General features: G+C 43.3%; 1 protein-coding gene across 1 annotated transcript; it reads right to left on the bottom strand.

Annotated features, from left to right (window-relative positions):
• Positions 1–1,612: 1,612 nt before the first annotated feature.
• rnf17 (ring finger protein 17) lies at positions 1,613–20,617 on the bottom strand. The gene is made up of 37 exons (XM_070838604.1): positions 20,551–20,617; positions 18,984–19,096; positions 18,679–18,776; positions 18,474–18,561; positions 17,572–17,661; positions 17,315–17,418; positions 16,972–17,140; positions 16,735–16,811; positions 16,560–16,634; positions 15,835–16,127; positions 15,624–15,713; positions 14,787–14,945; positions 14,485–14,656; positions 13,799–13,940; positions 13,023–13,210; positions 12,387–12,516; positions 12,096–12,252; positions 11,400–11,515; positions 11,085–11,202; positions 10,869–10,986; positions 9,997–10,257; positions 8,957–9,104; positions 8,643–8,755; positions 8,150–8,240; positions 7,700–7,821; positions 7,241–7,427; positions 6,521–6,632; positions 5,456–5,619; positions 4,639–4,758; positions 4,065–4,145; positions 3,837–3,959; positions 3,653–3,709; positions 3,308–3,418; positions 3,006–3,129; positions 2,505–2,640; positions 1,797–1,983; positions 1,613–1,708 (listed from the first exon to the last, which is right to left on the bottom strand). The coding sequence occupies exons 1-37, from the start codon at positions 20,615–20,617 to the stop codon at positions 1,613–1,615; spliced, it is 4,797 nt and encodes a 1,598-aa protein (XP_070694705.1).
• Between the last annotated feature and the right edge of the window lie 5,427 nt (positions 20,618–26,044).

The following is a 26,044-nucleotide window of genomic DNA, read 5'->3' as shown; positions in this document are numbered from 1 at the left end:
TGAAACTCCATTGACAAAAGCCATCATTTTACACAGGAGTTGCTGATCACAATCACATAGTTTGCTTGTGTTATTGTGACTTTGCTGTTTTAAAGGATTAGTTCAGATCCAACACAATATTTATGTAACACACAGTAATACAAACAAACTAATCAATTGAGGCAGCAGTAGACCAGCAGCTCCTGTCTTCTGTGAGGTTAAATCCCTGTTTTAGTGAATGTAGTCTGGTGTGTGTGCTGTTTGTGGTTAAACCAAAAGGATCTTCCAGGTCTCTCTCTGTAGGGATCCTTTCCATGATGCTGTCACACACTTAGAATAACACTCTGAGCCTGTCAGTGGATCAAACAAGCTCTTTAAGTGGACCTACTGTGATCAGGTGTAATCACGCCAAAGGATCACATTACAGTCCGTTCACCTCTCAGATGCCGATTGAGGTGATCTACTGGACCAATTCTAGGAATGTGCTTTCTGATCAAAAACACTATTTGATCGTCACTGTGAACTATTAGGACTATTTTAATATTGCCAGGAAATATCACAAGTGAGGCTGGAAATGTAAACTGTGGGAGTTAACAGGCTCACTACAGTCAGCTGTACGTTTTATTGAAGTACCGGTGATGGTGTCAGGAGAGCCCACAGACATTCTCAGGGAAACAAACATGAAACACAAATCTTCCACCACTAGCGGCACTACACAGGAAAGTTTTTACATCGTGTTTGATCCTGTGCACAAGGCGGCGCTGACAAACAAAGAAGAAGAAGACCGCTAGCACGTAACCATGGAGATAAACAACACAGGTTTCAAACATTCAAACTATTTTAATGCTTCAGTGAAGAAAAAATGTTTTGTTTCTCAAAAAGTATCAGAAATTTCAAAATGGAGTTTCCTTTTTTTTGACTCAAACTTCATTCAGTCTTAAAATATTAATTAAATATTTTAGCAGTAACTCGTATTGTTTACGTTTTCAGGAATAATGGAAGCTGTGCAGCAGACTGAAGCAGAGCTGCGTTTGTTTACAACTATTTTAATTTGTAAAAATGTTTAATATTTATTTATTTTCTTAGCTGACTGTAAATGTTTTGTATAATAAATTTTATCTTCATTCTTTTTTTAAACCCAGAGTCATGAGTGTTTGTTCTTCTGTAGCAGGACTCTGAACATCTCACTGCGTGAAAGTTGAAGTGTTTTATTTCCCAAAGAAAACGCTGAAGCGAGGCGAGGCGTCATCAGAAGACTTTAATCTGGACCTTCAGACGGTCAAATCCGTCTCACATGAGTCAAATGAATAGAAAACCAAGTTCTCCTTCAACCTAAAGTAAGTCGCTGCTCTACAGGAAGGAAAAACCAGTGGACATAAAAACTGAGAACAGCAAACAGTGGAACCGAGATGGAAACAAAACAGGACGTCTGAGTGAACCTGGAGAGACGAGACAAAGTGTGTCAGACTGAACTAATCTCTGCTTATTTTAAGGGTCTAACAGATTTACACATCAGACTAATCCTACGAAGCTTTAAAAAGCACTCTGAAGTCTAAGTTGTGTTTTTGGTAGCTGAACACTCACATGAACTGCACCCTGGGGGGGTCGAGGTCGAGGCCGACTCCGCTCCGCCTCACTCCAGCTCCACCAGCCCGCTGCTCACCAGAGGAAGGTGGACCGGCTCTCCGTCCTCGTTGTACAGCAGCACGGTGAGCTCTGGTTCCCGGGCCTGAGCACAAAGATCACACACATGACTTCTCTGAGCTGAATCCACAGGGTGAAACATCACGTTGGCTCTCATGTCGTGTGTTTCTCACCACTACGGACGCCGTGATGTCGCTGTGTAACAAGTCGATCATTTCCATGGCGGCCTTCACGCTCCACCCGGGGCTGTAGGGCAGCACGTCTTTCTGCCGGTTGACGCTCGGAGCCTTGAAGCCTCCGACTTTCACCTTGAGCGCCCGCGATGGGAACCCCAGCAGCTCGGCCGGCATCTGACGCAGCCTGACGGGAAGAGACGGGACATCAGCACATCCACAACACCTGCTAGAGCTGAAGTCTGTCTGTTTTAGGGGTCGGACAAAAGTATTGCATGTTTTCTTTTTATTCCTTACTTGTATTTTAATGCCTGAATAGATATTTTAGCCTAGAGGAGGAAAGAAGTTACTGCTTTCACTGTACTGGTCTGTGAGTAGTGTCACTGTACTTGTTTTACATCCCAATCCCTCTTGACGTGTGCTGAATCCACGAAACATTCATTGTCACACAGACAACCACAATCAAGCAGCAAGAAGATTATAAAAACACAGTAAACTGTGATTGGTGGTCGGAAATCCGCCGGGAAACAACCTGCAACTCCACATTTTAAACCCAAAGTATGTGGATGTAAACACACACTGACGCTGCCTTAACAGGACCTTAACGGGACCTTAACTGTCCCAGCTCAGGGTGCATCGTACAGCCTCTCAGAGCTCCAGCTTCCTGTCTGAATAAAGCCACTCTCCTGCAGTGTGTGCGGCTCGTACTTGCTGGTGGGCAGAGTGTCGTCGGAGCCGAAGTCCACGTGTTGGACCAGGACCATGACGGGCTCCGCGCTGGTTAACTTGATCAGCTTGGCCCTGTAGTACTTCCCATCGCTGTACTCCGCCAGACACGGACCGCCTGCAGACCACAAGGACAAAGTCAGTGACTTTTTCACACACTTGTGGACAAACTTCCTTCTTCAGGACTTCATATTCACAGCAGATTATTTAAATATCTGACTGTAAAGGAACTGAACAGATTACAGAGTAAATATTACAGTAAATATCCTCACCATCTTCTGTGTTTTAACTCCACTCGGTACACTGATACAGATCCAGACTGATCATAACACCCTTAAAACCCCCATATTGGATAAATGGCTGTATTTGGCAACAGGCTGCAAGTTTGTCCACAATCCACAAACTATTCTACACGTTTTAAATTGGTTTAAACGTCTCCGTCCACGCCTGGAGACGCAGGCAGTGACCACGGGGAAATGTTACCATGACAGAAGTTGGTAAGTCGCGGCAGACTGCTGATGTTCGCATTGATTCTGGTCAGAGCTTCGTCCAGAGTCTCTCCATCCACCTCCACGTCAGCGCTTCCCTCCAAAGGCCACAGGAAGAGCTGCAGGACGCACAGACGCACAAAACGTCGATCTTGTATCAGCTGAAATATCATTTATTAAAACTGGGTACCACGTTACAATAACACTGCTCTGATAAAAGGATTCATAAATGGTTGAGCTGCTGACTAGAGAGATAGATAGATCTTTTTAAATAGGTGATATTATCTCTGCTGTTACCTCGTTGGGGGTCCACAGGTGCTTGACCCTGACTTGAAACTGCTCTCCCTCCTGTGGCAGGTTGGGGTAGATAAAGGAGCCCAGCAGCGGCTCCTCAGGGCCCCTCAGACCCTGGAGAGACACCATCTGAATCAGTCTTGGTCCTGTTCAGACCTGCAGCGTTATTAGCATGCGTCTCCTGTGGTCCGACCACAACATGCAGCCAAAGAACCACAGAATACCTGCTGAAATAAAGCTTCTCATCTTAAGTTATACCTGAACCACGGTTATATGGTGTCCAGTGACTAAAAGTGAGTTGTGGCTGCTGTTAAAATCTACTTTCCAATCGTTATTCTATCTAAATACCTCAGTGTCGAAGTCCCAGTAATCCAGAAGGGGGGCGGGAGACATCGCCGAGTGTCCCTACAGAGAAACACAGACGTTCCCCAAGAAATTATGGCAGAACTCCTCGATCTGGGCAAACAGAAACACACCGAAACGCACGCACGCACGCACGCACGCACGCACGCACGCACACACACACACACACCTCCTGTGCCAAGTCAGCGCGGTCCATCATGGCGTGTTCGTGGTGACACAGGATCCTGTGGAGGCTCAGCCCGTCCAGAAAGAGCTCAACTGTGAGGACTCCCCTCGGGTCAGTCGGCAGCTCCTAACACACACACACACACACACCCAAATCTATATATATCTGTATCTGTATATATATTTGTACAGTTTACAATACTTTCATTCAAGCTACCAAGAGTGTTTCTACCATGACTTGCATGTCCACACAGCGGTTCAGCAACACCTCCTTCAGCAAGGCCACTGCATCCCGCTGCCACCGGCCACCAACCTGAAGACAATAATTAACCAAAATAAGATGAGGTGAACCTGTGAAGAGGGTTTTCTGTTAACATTTAGCTGTGTAACTTCACATCAGACACCGACAGGCTTCAGACAGCCATATTTAAAACAACCACACCAGAGGTTTTTCATGTTTAAGCCAAATAATCATCTGCACACACCTTCCATTAGTGCCGGCTGTATTCTAGCTTTGTAATATTTTACAGGATTGTTTAAAATTACAAAATGAAATGTTTATATTTTCTTCCAAAAAACATCCACACTTAGTGATGAATTTCGCTTGTAAACTATCTTTTATCTGACTGGTTTCCATAGTGGAGATACTTTATATATTCTGTTCTCCAGCTCCTCCGACAGAGGGTCCAACAATGTCTCAATGACGCAGGCAGTCATGCTGCTGAAACTGTCCTCCAGTCAGAAGTCAGAAGCTCTGAAGAGACCTTTGAGTTGACATCACTGCTGTTTTAGACAGAAACTCTTACAGGGTTGATACTGTGCAGCCGGCAGGGCAGGCAGAGCTGAGGAACATCGTCACACAGCAGCATGGGGTACACATGGACCACTGGGATGTTCTCCACCAGGCCGTAGTCCACATACTGGACCTGGGAACACACACACACACACACACGATACCAGAATGTTAAACTAAGATATAATACTACTATAGAAATGATAAAACACCTCTTTCAAGGTCTAAGCACACAAAATACAAAATAAGACATATATTTATATTCTTTCCAACACACAATAATAATGTTCAGCATGAACATGGTGATGAAAAGTGGCCAGAATGCTTCTGACCGTCTGATTGATCAGAGAAAAGTCCTGCTCTCACAACCATCAATGAAGTTTTGTTTGAAACGTCTTGTGGTGGGCGTCTGTTTATCTGCTACTAATAATGCTAACAAAGCTGAACCGTACCACCTTGATCATCAGTGCCAAAGCTTCTTAAAAAAAAAAAAGACGACAAGGACAGAATGTTTTGTCCATTTTATAGAGATTTACTGTATTGAACATTGTCAGATTTTTTCCTGAGACTACAGCCGTGTCATCCACTTCAGGCGCTCTGTTTGCCACCTCACGCCGGCGCAGCCACAAAAAAGCTGCTAACTTCTGGGAAACGACTCTGCTTCAACTATTAGAGCCTGACGACGGCTGAAGTCTGAAGGATCAGTCTTATTATAAAATGAGTCATCCAACTCAAACACACAACTCAAACTCTTACATTCTATGTTCAGTTTAAGTGTCCAGTAACTGTGTGTGTGTGTGTGTGTGTGTGTGTGTGTGTGTCTTCCTGACCTTGACGTGTCCTCCCAGCACCTCCAGCATCTGTCCTCGATACCACAACATGTCAGGCCCGATGACAGCGCAGCCCAGCACTGACTTCCAGGTGTAGAGCTTCTGTCTGGGCAAAGTCTTCATGCTCTGCTGAATTCTCTCCCTGAGCTGCTCCAGCTGACACTCTGACACACACACACACACCAAAAACACACATCTTTTCCTTACAGGAGGATGTGCAGCAGTGACTTTATTAAGTGTAGGTACTACACACATTGCATGTGTAGCGGAGTTAATGATTCCACTTGCCATCAACTATCATTACAGCAATTAATATCTGATTTATGATGCATTAGTTTCCCACAGGGACTGGATGTAACGCCAGCGCCCTCTGTTGGGCTGCTGCAGACTTGAGGCGCGCGCCCCACATTACGTCCTCAGTCTGCTGAATCCTGTCTCCGTGGTAAGTTGATCGGTAGACAGCTCTGCTGAAAATGCTAAATAGGTTGTTTATAGTGGTAAAACTTATAGCTTTAGCAGGTGATATGCTTGTTGAAACATATATGCCAAATGCTTTTGTGAAAATATCGGCTTGTTTATAGTAACTTACAAGTACGCTACGTTGGCAGCAACTTTGCTAGCACCAGTGTAACTTTACAAGTAATCTCCGTGGTGTCAATGCTAATCAACAGTTAGCTACATGACTTCTTTTGTGTTTTAGTATTTTCTGGAGCTTGTTACCACGAGGGTGGCTGTGAGAGACCTAACATCATTATATTTTACCAGGTAAACAGTTTAATATTGTGTTAATATGCAACATTACGCTCTCAGTCTGCTGAATCCTGTCTCCGTGTATTTTCTGGAGCTTGTTACCATGAGGGTGGCTGTGAGAGACCTAACATCGATATATTTTACCAGCCCTGCTCCTGTGAATAAATGGTGGATTAATGCCAAAGAGTGAACGGGTCTGACTTCGATTCTTCACACAACTGCTACACATGATGGACAGATTATGTCAGAGTGTGCTATTAAAGTAGATAAATTCATCTCAGCATTAGCTCAGCAACAATCTGCTCTTATGTGCACCTGCATTCTGTGTTCTGGCGTAAATGACTCCGTCTTCTCCGATGGCAGAAACGCTCATCTGGAGGTGACCGAGGCATGGCAGCTCTGGGGGCTGGTACAGCTGAGTCTTCACCTGTAAACACACACACACACACACACACACACACACACACACACACACACTTTAACTATAGATAATAGCAGCCTGGGTAGTTTTGCTTTTATGAACCACATTAAATCACATGCAGGTTTCCATGTTTCGCAAAGTGATTTAGCTAAGACATAAAAGACAGTAGGACAAGATATAGAAGAACCTCAAGAAAGAATAAAAAGACAAATAAATTGGACTCAAATAGAGTAAAATAAAATGGAATATAAAAATCTAACTTTAAAACATAAGGGCGGTGATATTCTATATTTTTCCACGTGAGCACGAATGCTTCAGCTCCATCCTATGAGAAACACTGTGTGGTGCATAAAAACTGAATGCTGCACCTCCAGGTTTTAGTTTGGACTCTGGGGACAGTAAGCGGGCTCGTCTCAGACAACCTGAGAGGTCTGGACAGTTCAGAAAGTATCACAGTATTATTTATTTTTAGCTCTCACACACAGTGAATACTGTTCTGGACTAAGCTAAATGACTATTTGAACAGTATCTATAATTATTCTTTCTATTTACATGGAGCCCATGTGCATAGAAATGCTCTGCTGCCCACAGGGTGTGTTTGTGTGTGCGATCACCTTCTCAGCAGACATAATGGTGCGGGGGGCTGGTTTTGGCGGGGTGGGAGTGGAGAAGACGGGGGACGAGGTGGGGAGAGGAAGGAGAGAAGGAGCCGAGTGAGGGCTGTTTTCAGGACCATCGCTTTGTGTCTCACCCACTGGAGACTGTGCAGCACTTTGTTTGGGTTTCTCAACGTCAGCATTTCTGCAAGAAGACAGAAACAACACACACACACATGCAAACAGGTGCCCACTAACATTAGACAGACATGGGCTTAAAATGAAAAGGTGAATATCAGCCACTGATAACTGGTACTTCAGAGCTTCTGCTGTGTGGTGGTGTCACTTAGAAACAGAGATATTCAGAGATACACGGAGAAGAGAGGAGAAAAGGCTGCTTACATTATTTAGGATGTGTAAATCACAATAATCGCACACACACACTCATACTCATGTGGCACACATGCACACACACACCTTGGTTTTCTTTCCCTGAGGGCGAGGCCTTCGCTGGCTAGAAAGTCTGCAATGTTGACGAACTGTCCCACCTTATTGGAGCAGAACAGGCTGACGGGTGCTGGACGCTCATCTGTCAGTTCCTGGACAAGAGGAGAGGAGAAGAAGAAGACACCACACACTGAAACTAGGTCATCACAGCGACAAGGAAAAGAGCTGCACAGTGGAGAGAGAGTGAGATAACTTATTCAGTTCAACCGGTTTACTGTCATGTGTACAAATAAAAACACCACACAATGGAATTCTTGCTTTGCCCTTTTGTCTTCAATGCAAAAACAGATAAATATACAGTAGCTAAACAGAAAAACTATACGTGTATTCATCTTCAATATGTGGATAAAGGAAAACGAGCAACAAACTTGAACAAAAGGAGAAAGAGAGACAGAAATGGGGGCAGGAGCAGAGGAAGACCTTGACAGTCATGACAGCCGAGGCTCCGGTCAGGTAGTACGAGATTAAATCGCAGGCTGTAGCCGTCCAGGTAGATCTGCCTCCTGCTGGCCTGACAGACAGAGAGGAGAGTGAGGAAGACGTCGAGGTGACAAAGCAGAGAAAACAACTTTCATCCAAAAAGAAACCAGAGGAATAAAACTGTAACGCTTGCTGTCATAACAAAGCAAGAAGACGCTCCATGTGTGAAACTCTGCCCGGATTGAAAACTTTCCTTCCACACGATAATTAATTAGAGATAAGAACTTTATTTGTCACATACACAGTTATACACAGTATAATGTGCCGTGAAATGTTCCAGACTGAAACAATAATAAAAATAAAAGTATAGAATAAACACACAAAGAGAAACAATAAGAGTAGAAACACAAAAGGAGATGGGATGGATACACACAAATATAGATTCTCTATGTGTCTCAGCACATGAATAACAGTGTGTGTGTGTGTGTGTCACCTGATGTCGGTGAGAGTGCACTCCAGTGTCAGCGAGCCAATCAAAGAGGACGGCAGCGGCCGCAGGTTGCTGACGTCCAGCTTCACCTTGTTGCCATGGTCACAGCGCATCACCTGGTAGCAGCCGGCAGAGATCAGGAGACACAGTCACTGTTAGCGATGCAAACAAGCTTCAAGCCAACATTTCACGAGTGTTTGAAGCTAATGTCCTCTACAGTGGACAATGCAGGCAAGACTGTGTGTATTAACAGAAACATCAGAGCTTGGAGTCAAACTCACTCAGAGCCACTTTCAGGTTTCAACAAGTGTTTGTACCTCTGCAACGTTGCTGGACGTGACGTCAGAGCAGACCTGTCCTCTCTCCCAAACCCCGTTAATCTGAGCAGCACAGTACATGTCTTTCTTCCACACCACGTCCTGGGGCTCCGTTAGCGCACACTCCTGCTTCACCCTGTCACACATCCTGATGGACACAGCAAGGTAGAATCAGTTATTGTAGGGATGCTCACTTTTCAAATGATTCCACTGATTCACTGTTGCCTGATGTATTGCACATACCAACTGTAGTAGAAACAAATCTATACACAAAATAAGCAGCTGCCCCTGTTGTCTCTCAATGACGGAGCTTTGTAGAGGCGAACCTGCTCGGACAGTCTACTTTACTCAGTTACACAGATTCAGACGACTCACGGAGCCTTCACGCTCAATGCAAGAGGCGTGAACACGTTTGCACAGTTCAAACATTACCGAACATTAGAAGACCAAGTAAGGAAGCAACTAATAATCATTTTGTTCATCACTTAACCTTAGATTATGTTTTTGATTAACTGATTTATTTTAAGTAGAGAAAAATTGGAAATCGTAGACTGTGTATAAGAAGCCACTGTAACATGATCCATCAGTTTGTGGTCAAGGAAGTGTTGAAGCCTCGAGTTTGGCATTTTGGCTGCCACCATCTTGGTTTTGGCAAAAGTGGCGTTCATTCAGGGAAATGTTCACTGAGCTTGTAAATCAAGTGAGAAGTCGTCTCATTTTCTCATCGACTTCCATCCAATCAGACTTCTGATTGGAGCCAGTGGAATTTTTTTTTTTTTTTTACTAGAACTGCAAGTTATCATTTAAGAAGCTGGAACCAGCAAAAGTTTACTATTTCTGCTTAATCTCCCAGTCTGTAAATCAAAAGTATCGATTAATTACTGTAAGCAGTTTATTGACAGAAAATCAACAGACTAATTGTTCCAGCAGGAGTGGGAGGGGCTGCATTTTCTCATGGTATTCATCATAAAGTCTGAGAACAGACCTTTTGGTTTATTTAGGAGGATTTTAAATCGTGGCTTTGCTTCCTCGCTGCTGACCTTTTGAGCAGAGAGTCGTATCGGGTGAGGTGGACGTAGAAGCTGCTCGGTGAGTTGACGTGGCTGACCCTGACTTTCATGTCACTGAGTTGGGCTGGAAGCTTCAGCTGAGTCTGAAACTCCAGCGGCTCCTCATCCTGCTCTCTGGGGCTGTTTTGGTCCAGAGCGTCTTCGCCGTCTTCTGTGGCCAAACCACACTCAAGTGGAGGGTCCCATATGGCAGAGTCCTCTACAGCAGGACCGGCGTCGCTGGACTTGAGTCTGCAGGAAGAACAGGAGGAGGAATTGGAGGAGATAGTGGAAGTGGAGTGACAGCAGGAGGTGGAGGGATAAAAATAACGATATGAGATAATAATGAAGTGGAAGATGAAATAAAACAATCACTAAGCTTTTAATAATATATCTACAGCCAGAGTGCAAACTAATCAGGACAATAACAGGTTATTGTGTACTTGTGGAAAACTTGTGTAAGAGATTATTAATTAATTAGAGGACAGACTGTATATAGTGTATATATAATCAACTAATCAATTTGATTCAATTTGAATGTATTGATGTGCATATAACTGTGAAATTGGCATAAAACTTTCATGCCAATAAAGCCCACTGAACTGATTAGGTGAGAGACAAATACAGACAGATATACAACAAGTCCCTTTTAGCTAAATATCTACACCGTTGTCTCATAGATTCGTCTGATTGTTCCAAAACAAACAAACAAACACACACAAACTTTACCCCCTTCGCCGACTGTAATGGTGAAGAAAAATGCACTTTAAATTCTTCTAAGTTACAAACTGTAACTTATTGTGGCTTTGTCCTCTTTGACTCTTAGACACACAAGTCTTAGAGGACCCTCTCGACATCCTCACCCCTCTTTGAAGCAGGCCAGCTCCTCTTTGACCAGCAGCTCAGCTACGTTGGCCAGCGGCCCGTTAAGGGTGCTCTCAAACACTTTGACCGGCAGAGGCTCAGACTTGGGGACAGTTTCTGGAGGGGAGAGGAGAGAGGAAAATAAAAACGGTCCAAAACACACAGATAATTAAAGTTCCATCTATCATATATTCTTTAAAACACACACACAGTACCTGTAGCCACAACAGTGACCAGTTTCTGGTGAGCCAGGCTGATGAGCCTGCTGGTGCAGGCGTCACTCCAGGTTTCTCCATCCAGAGGAATCACATCCGACAAACGGCAGTGGATCGCCTGAACAGCAGAAGAGACACTTCAGCCAGCACTCTTCAGGAGCGTTAATAAGTAAATCAAATGTACATATACGAGTCAGGACGAGCAAAGTCTGATATTACTCTTTAAAGCCAGTTTACTGCAGGTGTAGATGATGTTTTCTTGTCACAAATGTAATAAAATAATGTCAGCAGATCAGTTAAAGGCTGCGCTCTCACCATGCAGGGAAGGGCAAAGAACTCATCCTTGATCTTCCTCAAGTCGCTGACTGACAAGATTTTCTTATTGCCAAAGTCTACGTACCGCACCTCCACTTTTCTGTCCCCTGGATGACCTACACACACACACACACACACACACACACACACACACACATTCATAAATATATTATATTCTATCATTTGCACCCACATTTGTTGTGTGTGTGTGTTTTTCTTTAACACAGTTGGTACATCTGCTGTTAGGATTATAAATATAAAGCCACTCTGATGAAACTGGGTAGGAAAATCATACATATTTAGGAGTATTACTTACGTTAATAATTTAAATAACATGTAAAGAAACATGTCAAAGGCTGTTGTGTGTGTCAATGCATTTTTTAGGCTGTTATGTTTTTTTTTTTATCATCTTTGTCTCTAACAATCATTATTTTAGACCCCTCCCCTCACAAAGCTCAGATTATAACTCGAAGCCTGCATTAAGCATTGGACTCTCAGACATGTCTTCAAACTGTCTTACACACACACACACACACACACACACACACACACACACACACACACACACACACACACACACACACACACACACACACACACACACACACACACACACACACACACACACACACACACACACACACACACACACACACACACACACACACACACACACACACACACACTCTCTCTCACCTATGACCTGCGCCCTGTACCACAGCTTGTCATCATAGCGGGCCACACAGGCCTGTTCTATGACAGGGCAGTAGACACTGAGGTTATCTTCCACGGTTGTTGCATTGTAAGACTCCTGGAGTTTGGCTGACAGTAACACGGACTCCATGTTATCAACCTGGAGGGAAAATCAAAAAGAAGAAAATAGACAAAGAAAGGCTGTGATTTGCTTGCTGCACAGATTTCTTTTCTAACTTATACTCCGGCCATCTGAGCGCCGTTTGACCACATTATGGATATTGTGTTTAGTACCAGCTGGATGTAGAAGTCAGCAGGGTTGTTGATGTGCGACACCACAGCATTGAGCTCTGTGTTGATCTTGGGATAGACGGGAGGGTAGTACCTCAGCGGCCTCCTCCCCAGCGTCACTGGAGAATAAAACCTATGACATTTGGAAGAGCACAGCCAAAGTTAGCCCAGTAGTTAAGTAGTAGAACAACATATTGATTAGGGATGGGACATGATTTTCGAATATTAGAATAGTCATTAAATTATATTTTAAAAAATGGAATAGTTTGTGACTATCGGCTTGTTCTTGGCGCTGACATGAAGCGAAGTGACAGGACGTTAGCTAGAAGCAGCCTTAGCTACCAGCTGGGTTAGCTTAGCTTTCTCCCCTCGCCCCTCCTGCTGTGGCGCTTAGTGCTGGATGACGGAAGACGTCTTGAACTCTTAATTCCAACCATAGACTGTATATAAGACTTCTTAAATACAGTCTATGACTGCAACGTGCAATTCTGCCACAAGTGAAAAGTGTTTCAGCAAAAAAGGCAAAAAAACATCCCTAATCTTGATATTCAGAAAGTCAGAATTCACTTTTGAAATCAGTTTAATTTGACTTGACTCTCGATAATTAGGTTTCTCTCCTGGTAACATGCACACGTGTACCTGGCCACTTCAATGAAAACGAGGTACTCTCTAACAGAGATGGGAACGTCACTGGATTGGTCCATGGGAGCTTTCCTCAGGTCCACCAATAAAGAGTCTCTGTCCTGACCCAGCAGCCGCATCTCCACTGCTGCTGAGCCGACCACACTGCTGAACTCGACCTGTGCCTCTTTGCTCCAGCCCTTTGTCTGAACACACACACACAAAAACAACATTTTACAAACTCTCAGTCTTACTTCTGATTGTCTCCATCACCAGTCTGAGACACTATTGTTTTCCTTTCTGTGAAATCAAATAAAACCAAGTCAAGCTCACATTCAACATGTCTTTGTCCCAATTCCTGTTCTGATCATTTGTAAATAGCACTTTTTGCTTTTGTTAACATGTTTTCTCAAATGTTGTTGTGTTTCAAACGTTGCTGGGCTGATAAACTTCCTCCCATCTTACAAAATACTGGATGGACTCACACAGCAAACGTACATACAAACATTTGTATGGGGGGCAGGTTAAGTGTTGGGGATGACCATGTTTGTTTAATTACTGTAGTATTTTGTTCTCTTTGAATGTGCAGTTTTCTGACTATTGCATTATTCTATGTACATTTGCAAAAAGCTGACATATTAAATCTCTCCTTGCTTTACATGAGGTCATTGTTCCTTGTACATTGTCCCTGTTTAAATAAAAACATTCAAAATGTGACAGTTTTCCTCTTGTGTACCTCACCACTGACGGATATTTTTGGCAGAAACAGACACAGTATGAACCAGTGGTCTCACCGGGTCGTAGGGCACCAAGTCCTTGAGCGAACATCTGATAACCTCAGGAGCAAACTGTCCCAGCTCCACTTTCACCGCGTCTTCCACCTTCCTCAGGTGGTTGTTCACAGCCCTCAGTGACGACTCAGTGGAGTCTTCCTCACTGGAAAAGATGTCAGAGGAGAACGGATGGTGTTACAGAAATAACTTCAGTTAAGCATTAATGCTTCATGTACTATATATTCGTTTACATCTCAGATTAAATGGGCATCGACATATTATTTTGATTTTAATATGATAGAATGATTTGCATTTTTCAGTCACTCAGCAGAGAAAATGAAACAATCCTGTTTCGGTGCTCAATGATATGGTCAAACAAGTATGCAACTTATGCAAATGTGCTTTCTTAACTCAAGTCTAAATGTTCCAATCACACGCAGGCCTGAGCATGGATTAGTAAAGAACTGCATGACTTGCAATGCAGGCAAAATTTAGCATTTTCCTCCTTTAGAAGGTCTAAATTAGATTTTTTTTTTTTTTTAACAATTGCTGAATAGTAGATAGTTGATTTGTTTCTGTAGACCACATAGTGTAACAGGCTGGTCGGGGTCATATTTGCTTGGACATAATAAAGAACATGTCACTGCCCGAACCTCAGGCTCCATTTTCAGCCTCTTTGAAACACAGAGACGTAAAACGATCTGCACCTCTGTATGATGACGCTCTTGGTGAGCCCATAATCAAGGAAGAAGACTCGGATACTGGCCAGATGGGGGACTGGGCAGGTTTTCACAGCCTCCATACATCCACTCTGCACGACATCAACAACACTGGCCCGGCACCAGAGTCCCTCCTTCGACTTCACAAAGACCATGGACCCTAGAGGGGAGCAAAGAAAGAAAGGGGAATGAATGAAAACTAAACTAAGCAGCAATTAGTCAACCAAATAATGGTACCACACACACACACACACACACACACACACACACACACACACACACACACACACCGCTCTCCACTGTGTCACTAGAAGTGAAGTGACATCTTTCTCTGGAGCAGAGGTGGTTGATCTTCTTAGACAGGATTTCGCTTTCCTTCCTCTCGGCCAGGTAGCGGACGTAGAAGTGGCTTGGATTCACAATGTGGGCTACCACCACCCACTGGGCGACTAGGAGAGAGGAGCAAGGACAATGAGAGAGAGAGAGGGGGGGGGGGGGGGGGGGGGGACTGAGAGGACTCAAGGAAGGACAGAGATAAGAGAAACTGGGAAAATTGGGTTACAAGGGAGAGAAGAGAGATGGCAGGGAAAGGGAGCAAGAAAATGAGGAAGGAAGGAAGCAGGAGAGGAGAAGTGAGAGAGGAAAATAAGGATGAGGGAAAGAAGTTTCGAGAGTAGACGGTGGGGAAGGGGCAGGTAGGACAGATGGAGAGGCTGGAGTAACATATAATCATAGATTGTATATAAGAGGTGGATGTAGCCACCGTGACGTCGCCCACTGGTTTGTGACCACCCGCTGCTTTGAAGCCTCAAGTTTGGCTTTATGGTCGTCGCCATTTTGGTTTTAGGGGCCAGAAGAGACATTAGAAGACTGTAAACTAGCAACTGAGACCATAAACTCATCAGGAAGATGTTCACTGAGCTGATAAATCCATCTTCCATCCAATCAGACTTCTGATTGGAGCTAATGAAGTCGCCCCCTGCTGGACATTAGAGAGAATGCAGGTTTGAGGCTTCACTGTTCAGACCCAGAAGCTACATCCACTTCTTTACCACAGTCTGTGTGTATAATAATGTTGCATTATGGGGTGTTGGCAGCCTGGGTATTAAACAGGGGCCTCTTCCTACTGTTTCTCTTATTGCTAAACAACTGACTTTTCCTCCTCCTGTGGATTCTCCATTTGTCGTTAGCCAGCTCAGGGCCAGTGGGTGGGACAGCTGCAGAAACAAAAATAGATTAAGCCTCCTCTTCTGCAATTTAACGTTCGTATTGGACAAAGTATTGGTATTATAGTAAGAATGAAATCAAAGTCAAACAAAGCCACACACAAACACACACCGTGCTTTCTTCCCTCGTCGATAAGCTCCTCAATGATTACGTCTGGACTTCCGAGGTCTGAGCCCGAGCTGTGGCGGGAAAGGCTGGACTTGCGACGAGGCCTTGGGCTCGGAGACGAGCCTGGGGGCGTCAAACTGTTCGCCCCTGGACTCTCCTGGCGCCACTTTGGTGAGTTGGAGAGGTTGTTGCGACTGGGTGTGACACAGATGCTGCTCCTGCCCCTTGCGTGTTGCCTGGGCGGCTTACTGCTGGAGCTACCGGGCTGGTGGCCTTTAGGTGGCGACTCAGACAACCTAAAGGGACAGCGAGAGGACTTTGAAAACACAGATGCTGTACAAGCCAATGAAAAAAAAATATATTTACAGATAATACTGTAAAATATTCTATTTATATGTATCTATGTATATAGCTACAGGAGAGGGAACCACTTGTACTGGGGTGTAATATTTTCCTATTAATACACTCAAAATATACTTAAAACCAACAGATATGGTACAAAACTGATATGAAAACTTCCAGTCAGAGCAGAATATTGGTCACTTCAAGCCTTGTAAATAATACAACTATCATGACTTAATCTTTTAATAAAATCTGAAAAAAAAGAACATGGGTCATTTCACGGTGCAGTTTTGAATTATAAAACAAGAGGTGGGAGACTTTGGCAGCTTTTATCTCTTGATACAAATGAAGTTTAAATGACCAATGGAAGATATTACAGGACTCACAGTTTTGGGCTGCTGACCTCCATCTTCAGAGACAATGACAGACTGTGGTTCAAACCTTCAGACTGGAAAACGCAGCTGGAGCACAAACACACACACACAAATTCAAAATCAACACACACTCCCATATTTCATGCATCTGCAGCACAATAACATTACAATGAATAGAGTGACGGACCTCATCCCAGAGCCCACAGTAATGCATTTCATATCGAAGGCCTTCCTGTCCATAGGAGCCTGCAACGTCTCCAGAACCTGCCCCACACAAACACACAAACAAGCAGAACATGACTGTGTTTTAAACTCTATAAACCAGACACTGCTGGGAAATAATGCATTTTCTTGGTGGTGGTTTTATTGTGTGTGCTTACTAGGCTGTTACTGTTGGGATGTATGGAGGCGTAACATTTCATACCGTATCCAGAGTGCAGTACTGCTCCAGGAAGGGGACACGGCGAACTTCTCTGGCCATCTGTATCGCAATATCCAGGGCCTTCATTCTCTTCTGGACACTGCACACCTCCGCCTGGCTGTTGGAGAAGTGTGCCTCCAGGTTTCTCAGCTGGCTCAGCTGCGCATCCTTCCTGTTGGCAAAGAAATTACATAAATCCTTAGAACAAGCCTGATGCCAGTTAGATTTTCAAGAGAATAAGAGAATCTGGAGAGATTCGCTTGTTTCAGTGATATTCCTGAAGAGAACATCTCATTATACAGCTTTTACTTTACTTGCAGTAAATTTTGATAGTTTATGTCCATACCACTTTTGAATAGCATGCACTGCCTTGTCTGCAGCTTGCTTGATCTCCATCTCCAGCCGAGCTCTCTCTCTTCTGACCTGCTCTGCCAGGCCGCTCGTCAGAGTCTGCACAGACAAACTCCAGAGTCATACTCACAGAACAAAGTTTTTTGATTTGCTTTTCTTTTTCTGATTGATAAAAATGTTGTTTTTTTTCTCCTCTTAGGAAATAAATAAAGTCTCTGATCGTGTTCTACAAGGTGTGCTCTCTTCTTTTACCTCATGGATATGATCCAGCTGGGCAAGATTTTCTGCAGCCAGCACCAACGCCTCATCCACCGCCTTCTCAATTTTCTCGATATCAGCCTGCTGAATAAAACATGAGCAGGATTTAAGATAAGGGCCTTAGGATGATACATTTGTCACTGTGCAGCAATGTGGATACTCAAAGTATAATTTGAGCTCAAGTAACAGTTTGAACTGCAATCACACACAAATACACCTCAATATGTTTTATCTGCTGTATCCCAGCAACTCTCTCCACAGCTACATCCTCTTGCTGTTCTTGGGAACCTGATGCATTCTCAGGAGTGAGGATATATAAATATTTCAGGGTGTTACTAGGCCTGCCTGAGAGGTGGCTTCCCGGCTGGACAGGTTCACAATATCCCAGAAAGGACGTCACTCAAGAGACATCTCTATCCAATCTATCAATAAACCACATTTAATATTCCATTAGGCTTCTCTACAAGGACACAGATATGTATTAGCTGCTTGTATCTGTAATGTTATTGTTGGTCTGTAGTAAAAGCAGACGGCAACACGTGAGGAGCTGCACAAGCGTAATGAATCGGTGCAGACAGTGCACCAATCAATCTGTCAATCACCCTCTTTATAGAACTGTCAGTGTTCCCTCCGGCAACATCTCACTCCCAAAACACACAGGGCAATTTACCCTTTTCTCTTACACTTGCTAATGCTGTTTTTAATCCTAATTTCATGACACTTACAGTACTTAATTTAATCTCATTTGGTACAGCTAAAAATCCATGTCACTGGAAATAGGGGTAAAGTGTTGTGTAATCTGAAATGTGCAAACTTACAAATATATTTAGAGAGTTCAAATATTAAGAGTTGGGACATAAGACTTATATTTGTTACCAGCAATCACCAGAACTTACCTGCTCCGTATCATCTCTATTGGCGTTGATGTCTGTAGACGGTGACATTTTGCTCCGTCTGCGATTCTTCAATCTGTCACAACGGAGGTTTATGGAGATTACGGCATCAAATCAAGTATTAAAATAAAGATTGTCTCCGAAAAATCTATCACACAATCTGAAGGCAAAAGCTAAATCTCAGCGTAACATTCATTCTGCATTTTACCTTTTATTCTTGTTCATTTTCGTGGTGTAGACGAGGCCAATGATTCTGCTGTCTTCCTGCAGCCCATACACTCCACCTTCAGGAAGGGTCCACTCAACCTGCAGAGAGTGAGCTCTGTTGTTTTTTCATTGTCATCCTACCACTTGAACATGCGCAGCCTTGACCTTGATGCAAATCACAAATTTGTCAAGCAACGCCAGATTAAGTTAACGGCTGTCTGGTTACCTAAAATACACAGATAGAAGGAAAACATGTTAGGAGTAACAGAGTATTTAATGCAAGAGTAAGATCACTGGTAATTTTACCTCACACTCTGGACATTTAATGACATTGTCACACTGATTGGTCACCAGGCAAGAGGTGCAGTAGATGTGGCCACATAGAAGCACACGAGGGAGGTTGCCGTCAACTTCATTCTCTGAAAAAAACAAACAAACAACCAAATAAATTATTAAAGACAAACAGGAATGATGCTTTGTCAATATAGATGATGAACGCATGAGGATATTATGCACATCTCAGTTATCAAAGTTGATGGTCGCAGAGAAGTGGGACGACTCGGGGCATCAACTGATCGGCATCTTCAACACAGAATCTACCAGCCTGCTTCAAAACCTCCACCATCATCACCGCCCTCCAAAAACCAAGGGCACCAGGACTTAATGGCTTCAAAGCCTCTCCTGGACCCCATGCGGTTCACCTACAGAGCCGACAGGTGTGTAGGCGACACTGTCAACATGTCCCTGCACTTAATCCTTCAGCAACTGGACTCCTCAAGAACCTACACAAGCTGTTTGTGGACGTCAGGTGTGCCATCGTCCCAGCTCCTCTGAGCAGGTGGAGCTGGGGAAACACGTCTCGGACTCCTGCTGCTTTCTTTCCCCTCTGCTCTTCACTTTGGATACTACCGGCTGCACCTCCAGACACCAGTCCATCAAGCTCCCTAAAGCCTCCACCCTCTTTGGGCTGATCTCTGGCGGCGATGAGTCCGCCCACAGGTGAGAGACAGACGATCTGGTGACCTGGTGTGGACAGAACATCCTGGAAGTCAGCTCCCACCTGCTCCCACCACCGTGTGTGTGTGACTCCTCAGGTGAGACTGGTGAGTCCATCCTCTTCTTGGGCACCATCACCGCCCGAGACATCAGGTGGGTGCTCAACGTCAGAAGGAGGAACACGGTGGTGCACTTCTACACCTCCATCATCCTCACCTCCTCCATCACCATCTGGTTTGATGCTGCTTCTGCCAAGGACGAGGGTGGACTGCAGCAATCTGCCATCTCTCCAGGACCCTTCTGCCTCCAGGACTCTGAGGCCTGCAGGTAAGACTATGACCGACCCTGTCCCACCTTTGCACATACTTCACTTTTACTTAAACATCTTTAAAATCATATTAATGTAATAATTTTTTTTTACACTTAAGTTTCTTACAGTACTTTTGTGTTTTAATCTACTTCATTATTTTTCTCTCTGTTTCACAATGCAGAGAGAGGACAGACCAAAGCAAATTAATGTGTAACGTGAAAATAACTTTGTAATAAACCAGTTTCTGATTTCTGCCACCGAGTTGGCGCTTCGTTCGTTTAGAGGCCATTTTAGGTCGGTTTAACTCAGCACATCCCGGAAGAAACAAAAACCCCTCCAGCCTTTGGTAAAAAAAAAATAAATCACTGGATTATATGGTTAGTTGTATTTAACTCTTGGGTTCAGATAATAATACTAACTTTAAGGCTTTCGGGGACCTGCTAACACCTGCCTGTTAGCTGCTTTAGCTAGCGGCTCGCTAGCTAGCTTACATTTTAAGCTAGCGACAACTTCATTTAAGCTAAAACGGAGATTTAAACGGTTAAAAAGTGGATGTAAATATCCTACCAGGTAGAGTGAATGCTTCCCCACATAACTTGCAAAACGCACAGCTGGGGCTTTCGCCTCTGTTCATCTTTTAAGTCTGAAAATTTTTTTTTTTTCTCAAACGTGAAGCCGCAGGCTCGCCTTTGTCACGTGATCGCGCAGGTGCGTTCAAGGTCCAAGCCGAATAATGAAGAATAATAAGCTTTAATTACCAAACTGTTAATTAACTAATTAGTCCAGGCTCCCCGGCGTTAATAACTTGATCATTTACTCCTTGATTAGATGTGTCTTGGCTTGTTACATCAGAAAATATAATAATATAATAATAATAGTTGTAGCTTTATTGAAATCTTTTTGGTGCGTTCAGGAGTATTGGTTTATATATGTGATTTCCATCTATGACACATGGAAAAACTGTGGAGCTGCTCAGAAAAATGAGAAATTATGATGTGATTGGGGGAAAAAGTGATTAAGAGTGAGTGAAAAGTAATCAGAAATGTTTAAATGGCCATATAGTTGAACGCCTCAGAGTTAAACATAGATAATTTATATGCCCTGTGAGTAAAACTTAAAGTAACATTCACCTTTATAGAATTAATAGTGTTTGATATTTTATTAAACACTATTAATTTAGTTTCTAGTTTAAATTCTTTTCTCTGGTACTGTTGGTGAAGGGTTACTTAATATTCTAAATAAGTATCCACCAACTTTCAAAGCTTTTAGTAAACTCGTTCTGCAAGAATGAGAAGTTTGAATGTGCTTATTGTAGTAAAGATATTGAAAAAGTGGAAAGAATCTGATAATTTTGAACACTGTTCAAATTCACTCTATTATACTGAAGTCTGTACAAAGTTCTTTGTTAAATTATGTGTGATTAATATGTAGGACACCCCCTCCAAGAGTAAGATAAAACAAAGAAACAAAAATTATATATTTTTCCTGATGATATCTATGTGATCTGCTGATTGTTTTCTTTGAGTGAAAGCTCTGAAAGCACCCACCAAATATTCACGGGCACTTGGGGGCGCCAAAGACTGAGGCAGCAGATGCACAGGGGGTCTGTGACATGATGGGTTCACAAAGGCCAGGTGGAAAACAATCCCTCAAATGTGCAGATATTTATGTTCTGTATTGATGAATCCTATGTGAGACCGTCTGAAAGGGTACATATGCATATCCAGCATCACATTTCACCCCCAAATCACAAACTATCTACAATTTTTAGCTATATTTTATTTGATATTATTCCCAGTAATCATTATTCTTGCATTGCTTTTATCACCGTACATGTGCACCACCTAAATTAACACGTGCTCCATCATAGTGACAGCGTTCTGCAGTATCCTGACCATCACTTCATTGCTGTGTGTGTTTTTTTTTTCTTCCTGTGTTTTCTGTTCTTATATTGTCGTGTGTTTTGGTGTTTTATGAAAGTGTCATTTAAGATATTGCACACCTTAATCTCCATCAGGATCAATAAAGCACGAGTCTATCTGAACTTCTCCACTTGTTGGAAATATCATATCATAACATTGACACCCTTCTGTCTTTGGATGTCTGGGCTTAACATTATAAGCGATGGTGTGCAGATATTTTAGATGGTTAAGGATGCAAGGAAAGCTCATTTAGCACCATTGTGTTTGATGAAACAGTGTGAGCTTCCATCATCTTTAACCTTTTTTATGTTCTTTGTTGTGTTACAATCTCTTTAACACAATCACAACATACATTCCTGCTGTGCTGTGTGTTACATTATGTGATACAATCTTTTGTTTCCTTTCAAACCAACTGCAGGGCTCCACAGCAGAGCTAACGGCAGCGTGTCGGTCCTCTCCTCCGTCTGAGCTCAGCTGCCAGCAGCACCGCCGCCTGAGGACAATTGCCAGCCACCCAGCGAAGCAGCAGTAACCAGGAGTGACAGCCAATGGAGGGCAGGGAGGCACAGACATCAGATGGTAAAGGTAAGCCATCCAGTACGCCGAAACTTTAACCTTCAGAGAGCGTTCGCCCAAATCCCTGGAGGGGAGGGGGATGAAAGTGCAGCGCATCAACGGGGTCTTTCCATTTAGAGCTGGCAGGACGCAGCCCCGAAGAACAACTTGAAGTGCATGTGTTTTAACAGTACACCTCCCACCTCTGCATAAGTGTCCAAGTGGATGCAGCTCCTGGCGTTGATCCGAAGTGAAAGTAGACCACATTGGTTCGGGGTGTCAAAGCGCCTGCAGGTATAAAGTACACCTGTCTGCTAATAGGAGGCAGGAAAACATCCAAGATCAGTTAACACATTGGCCCGAGGATGTTCAACACTGCATCTCCTCAGTAACACCGACAATGACTAATGCTACCGCCAACTCTATTATATAGAGGTAGTGTAAACACATGAACATACAAAATAAAAGACGGTACCCTCTATACTTTAATGCACACAAAATCCAACACAAGAGCCAACAGGACTTTGAATATGGAGCTAAAAATCCTGTTTAAATTAACTCACATCCATATTTCTGTCTTTATTTGGTTATTTTGTGTAAATGGGTGTTTGAGAGGCTCCCAGTTTCAGACCAAACGGAAACATGCATGTGTAGCACACAATGGTTTGTGTTATGCAGCTCATGTAGTGGCAATAATTTAAATTTCTCCCCAAACCAAAAGAGAAAATCAGCTTTTAACCTGTTTTTTGTTATGAGGCAGATGTGTGTAACATAATCTAATTAGTGAAAAATAATCTGTAAGATTTGATGAATTGATCCTAGAGGTTTGTTTTCTTTTCCTTGTGTGTGAACAGGTTGTGTAGATGGAGAGAGTGTGGAGATATGTATGAATCTGATTAGAGCAGTGAAGGAATGAAGCCATTGGTCTTCACCAGGGCAGGATGATCATATAGACACACTGGAAGGGGGGCAGGGTGTGTGTGTGTGTGTGTGTGTGTGTGTGTGTGTGTGTGTTTCAGGTTGGGGGGTAGTAGATGTGTTTACTGTGTGTAATGAACCAATCAGCGGGCCGCCTAGGGGGGGATGTGGGGGTGCCTGTTAGGGGGAATGGGGGTTGCGCCCCTCTCTCCTCTTCCCAAATGTGGGTCACTTCCCATCCTCGGGTGATTTCCCTCATGGTTCTGTAGGAACAATAACCCTCCTGCACCCCCCAAAACCCTTATCAAATCACTTACTCATTAATGATTCCCTTAATTAAGCTCATCTCGTTAGCTCTCTCCTGATGTCTTACACAGGCCTCGTACAACCATCCCTCCACTTCATTATTATCCTGCTTTTTTCCCCGAATCACTTCTTGTGGGTCATCTCTTGTGACAGGACGATGTCTATAGGAAGACGTCTATTTGTGTGTACCTCAAAGGTCTTATTAGAAAAACAACCTCCCTCCCTCAGGTCACAGAGTATCAGTGCAGGGTAGGAGCACTGAATTTATTGGTTTGACAGCATGTGCTCTACAACAAGTCAAATAAAGTCTCCTGGTAACCTTCACACTGCAGTCAGATGAACAATTTAAGGCACAATAACAAAACTATTTAAAGGACGTTTTCTAGCCTCGATGTTTCTCCAGCAAACCTCTAACAAATAGATATTTTCCCCTAAAGAACCATCATGGATTTTCTTCTCATGAGAAGCCTTTTGTCTTCCTTTGAATCTACGCAGGAGCCCCACTGACCCACTAGCTTAGCTTTGCAAGCAGGAAAAAAAAAAACCTCCTCCCTGTTTTCAGGTTAAGTTCTGACCATGTGAAGGAGAAGAACAAAAAAAGAAAACAGAAGGAAAGGTCAGCAGACACGTAAGGCTCTGGAGACTCTTGGCTTGGCTTTAAGTGGTTTCCCCCTGCAGGCCACTTGGTCACGGCATGAAAAGAGCAGCGGCAATGGTTCACGACAGTCGCTTTATACCTTCCCTGATCTCTTTGTCTGGGAGAAGAGAGAAAGACCTGCCTTCTCACAAAGACAAATCACTCTGGATCACAGACAGAGGGGAATTGCTTTCAGCCCAGTAATTAACAGTGAAACATCTGTAGCTGTAAGGCAAATCAATCGAATTCATTTAATATAGCGCCCGTTGTTTCACACGTTGGTATCAGCTCTTCATTTATTTTGCGTTACTTCTCTTGGCGTTGGTGTTTGGTCTTGATTGGCGGGTATGTGCCTGAACGTAGTGGTTATAATTAGATCCAGGTCAGCTGACACAAACAGGACTGCTCTTTTTCTGTGTGACCACATCAGTACACATGAGGCACAGTAAATGTTCATACCAGGGGTGGGGGATGTTTCGTATTTGCTCACAGTACGCTCAAAATGGACCCATTAAATTGAGTGTTACAGATTTCCAATCGAGTGATTTTTTAAGGCTCGAGGCTTTTTCAACAGCAGCTTTTTGCTTTTTCTTTTTCCAGAAATAAATGCAAATTTGATCATTCTCACCACTATTTAGACTCTGGAACAACAGATAAACACTGAGTGACCCTGAGTAATGATCTGAATGCTGTAATGCAGCACAAGACTCCTCCAATAAACACGACCTACTTACTACTAGTTAAAATACTCAGTTTCGGCTGAGATGACTTCAGTTGTTAATGTGTTGACAGTTCTGTTAAAGCCACTTTTACGGTTGATGCATGAAATTAATGGGAGTCCTGCCTCAGATACCTAAAGCATAGGCTGTCTGTCATTTCCTTTGTCATATGAGCGACGGGGGGGAAATCGTCTGCCTTGTTTCACTGACTGCTGTTGCTTCATTCACAATAATATCTGATGCTGCTCATGTGGGGATTCTTGAATCCTTAATTTTGAATTCCTGAATCGTTGGGTCTCTCTCTCTGATTGATTGATTGATTGTAGCGAGCGTTGATTTTGCAGTGGAAAAGGTTTTATTAGGTGTGTTTTATTGAGTGCCTTTTTTCAACTTGATTCATGTTGTATTCGCTCTCAGAGCTCACAGCTATCTCAACCGACGTCAGAAACTTGGACAAGACACAATACAGAGGCTCCACTGCTCCGTTGTAATCCCTTAATCCACAGTCATAAATAAACCTTCACCCGACTGTTGGAGGAGTCTGCAGAGAGACATCACATGGATAATATCTGCACTGCGCTTCACCTGAACCATCCAGACTCTCCCACCTACTAGTAACACGAGCGATGATCCCTCACTGGCTTCCCATTGACAAATATAGCCATTTGTACCACTTGTTCACCAAATGGGTGGAATTAAAGGAGAAATCTGTACAAATGAGTTGAGAAACAAAATAAATGTTTCAGTAGAAGTACAGGGAACTTCTAAATCTATCTAAATAAAAATTATTTTGGATAATATCTCACTCCACCACCTTCTTCAAAACACAAAACAAGGGAATATCTCTTGGAAGAATTGTGTTCATCCCTTAAATAGAGATCCATAGACTTAGGTCCATAGGTCTAGAGGCTTGTGGAGTTTCAACACCTTATTAAGACACTTGAAGACTTTTCCTCCAGTTTGCCAACTCTCTTCTTGATGATTTTTATCTTATTTAATCGTGA

Source organism: Pempheris klunzingeri, chromosome 10 (genome assembly GCF_042242105.1).
Source record: "Pempheris klunzingeri isolate RE-2024b chromosome 10, fPemKlu1.hap1, whole genome shotgun sequence".
Taxonomy (NCBI): domain Eukaryota; kingdom Metazoa; phylum Chordata; class Actinopteri; order Acropomatiformes; family Pempheridae; genus Pempheris; species Pempheris klunzingeri.
Note: the sequence above shows the minus strand (reverse complement) of the source record. Positions and strands in the feature narration are given on the sequence as shown.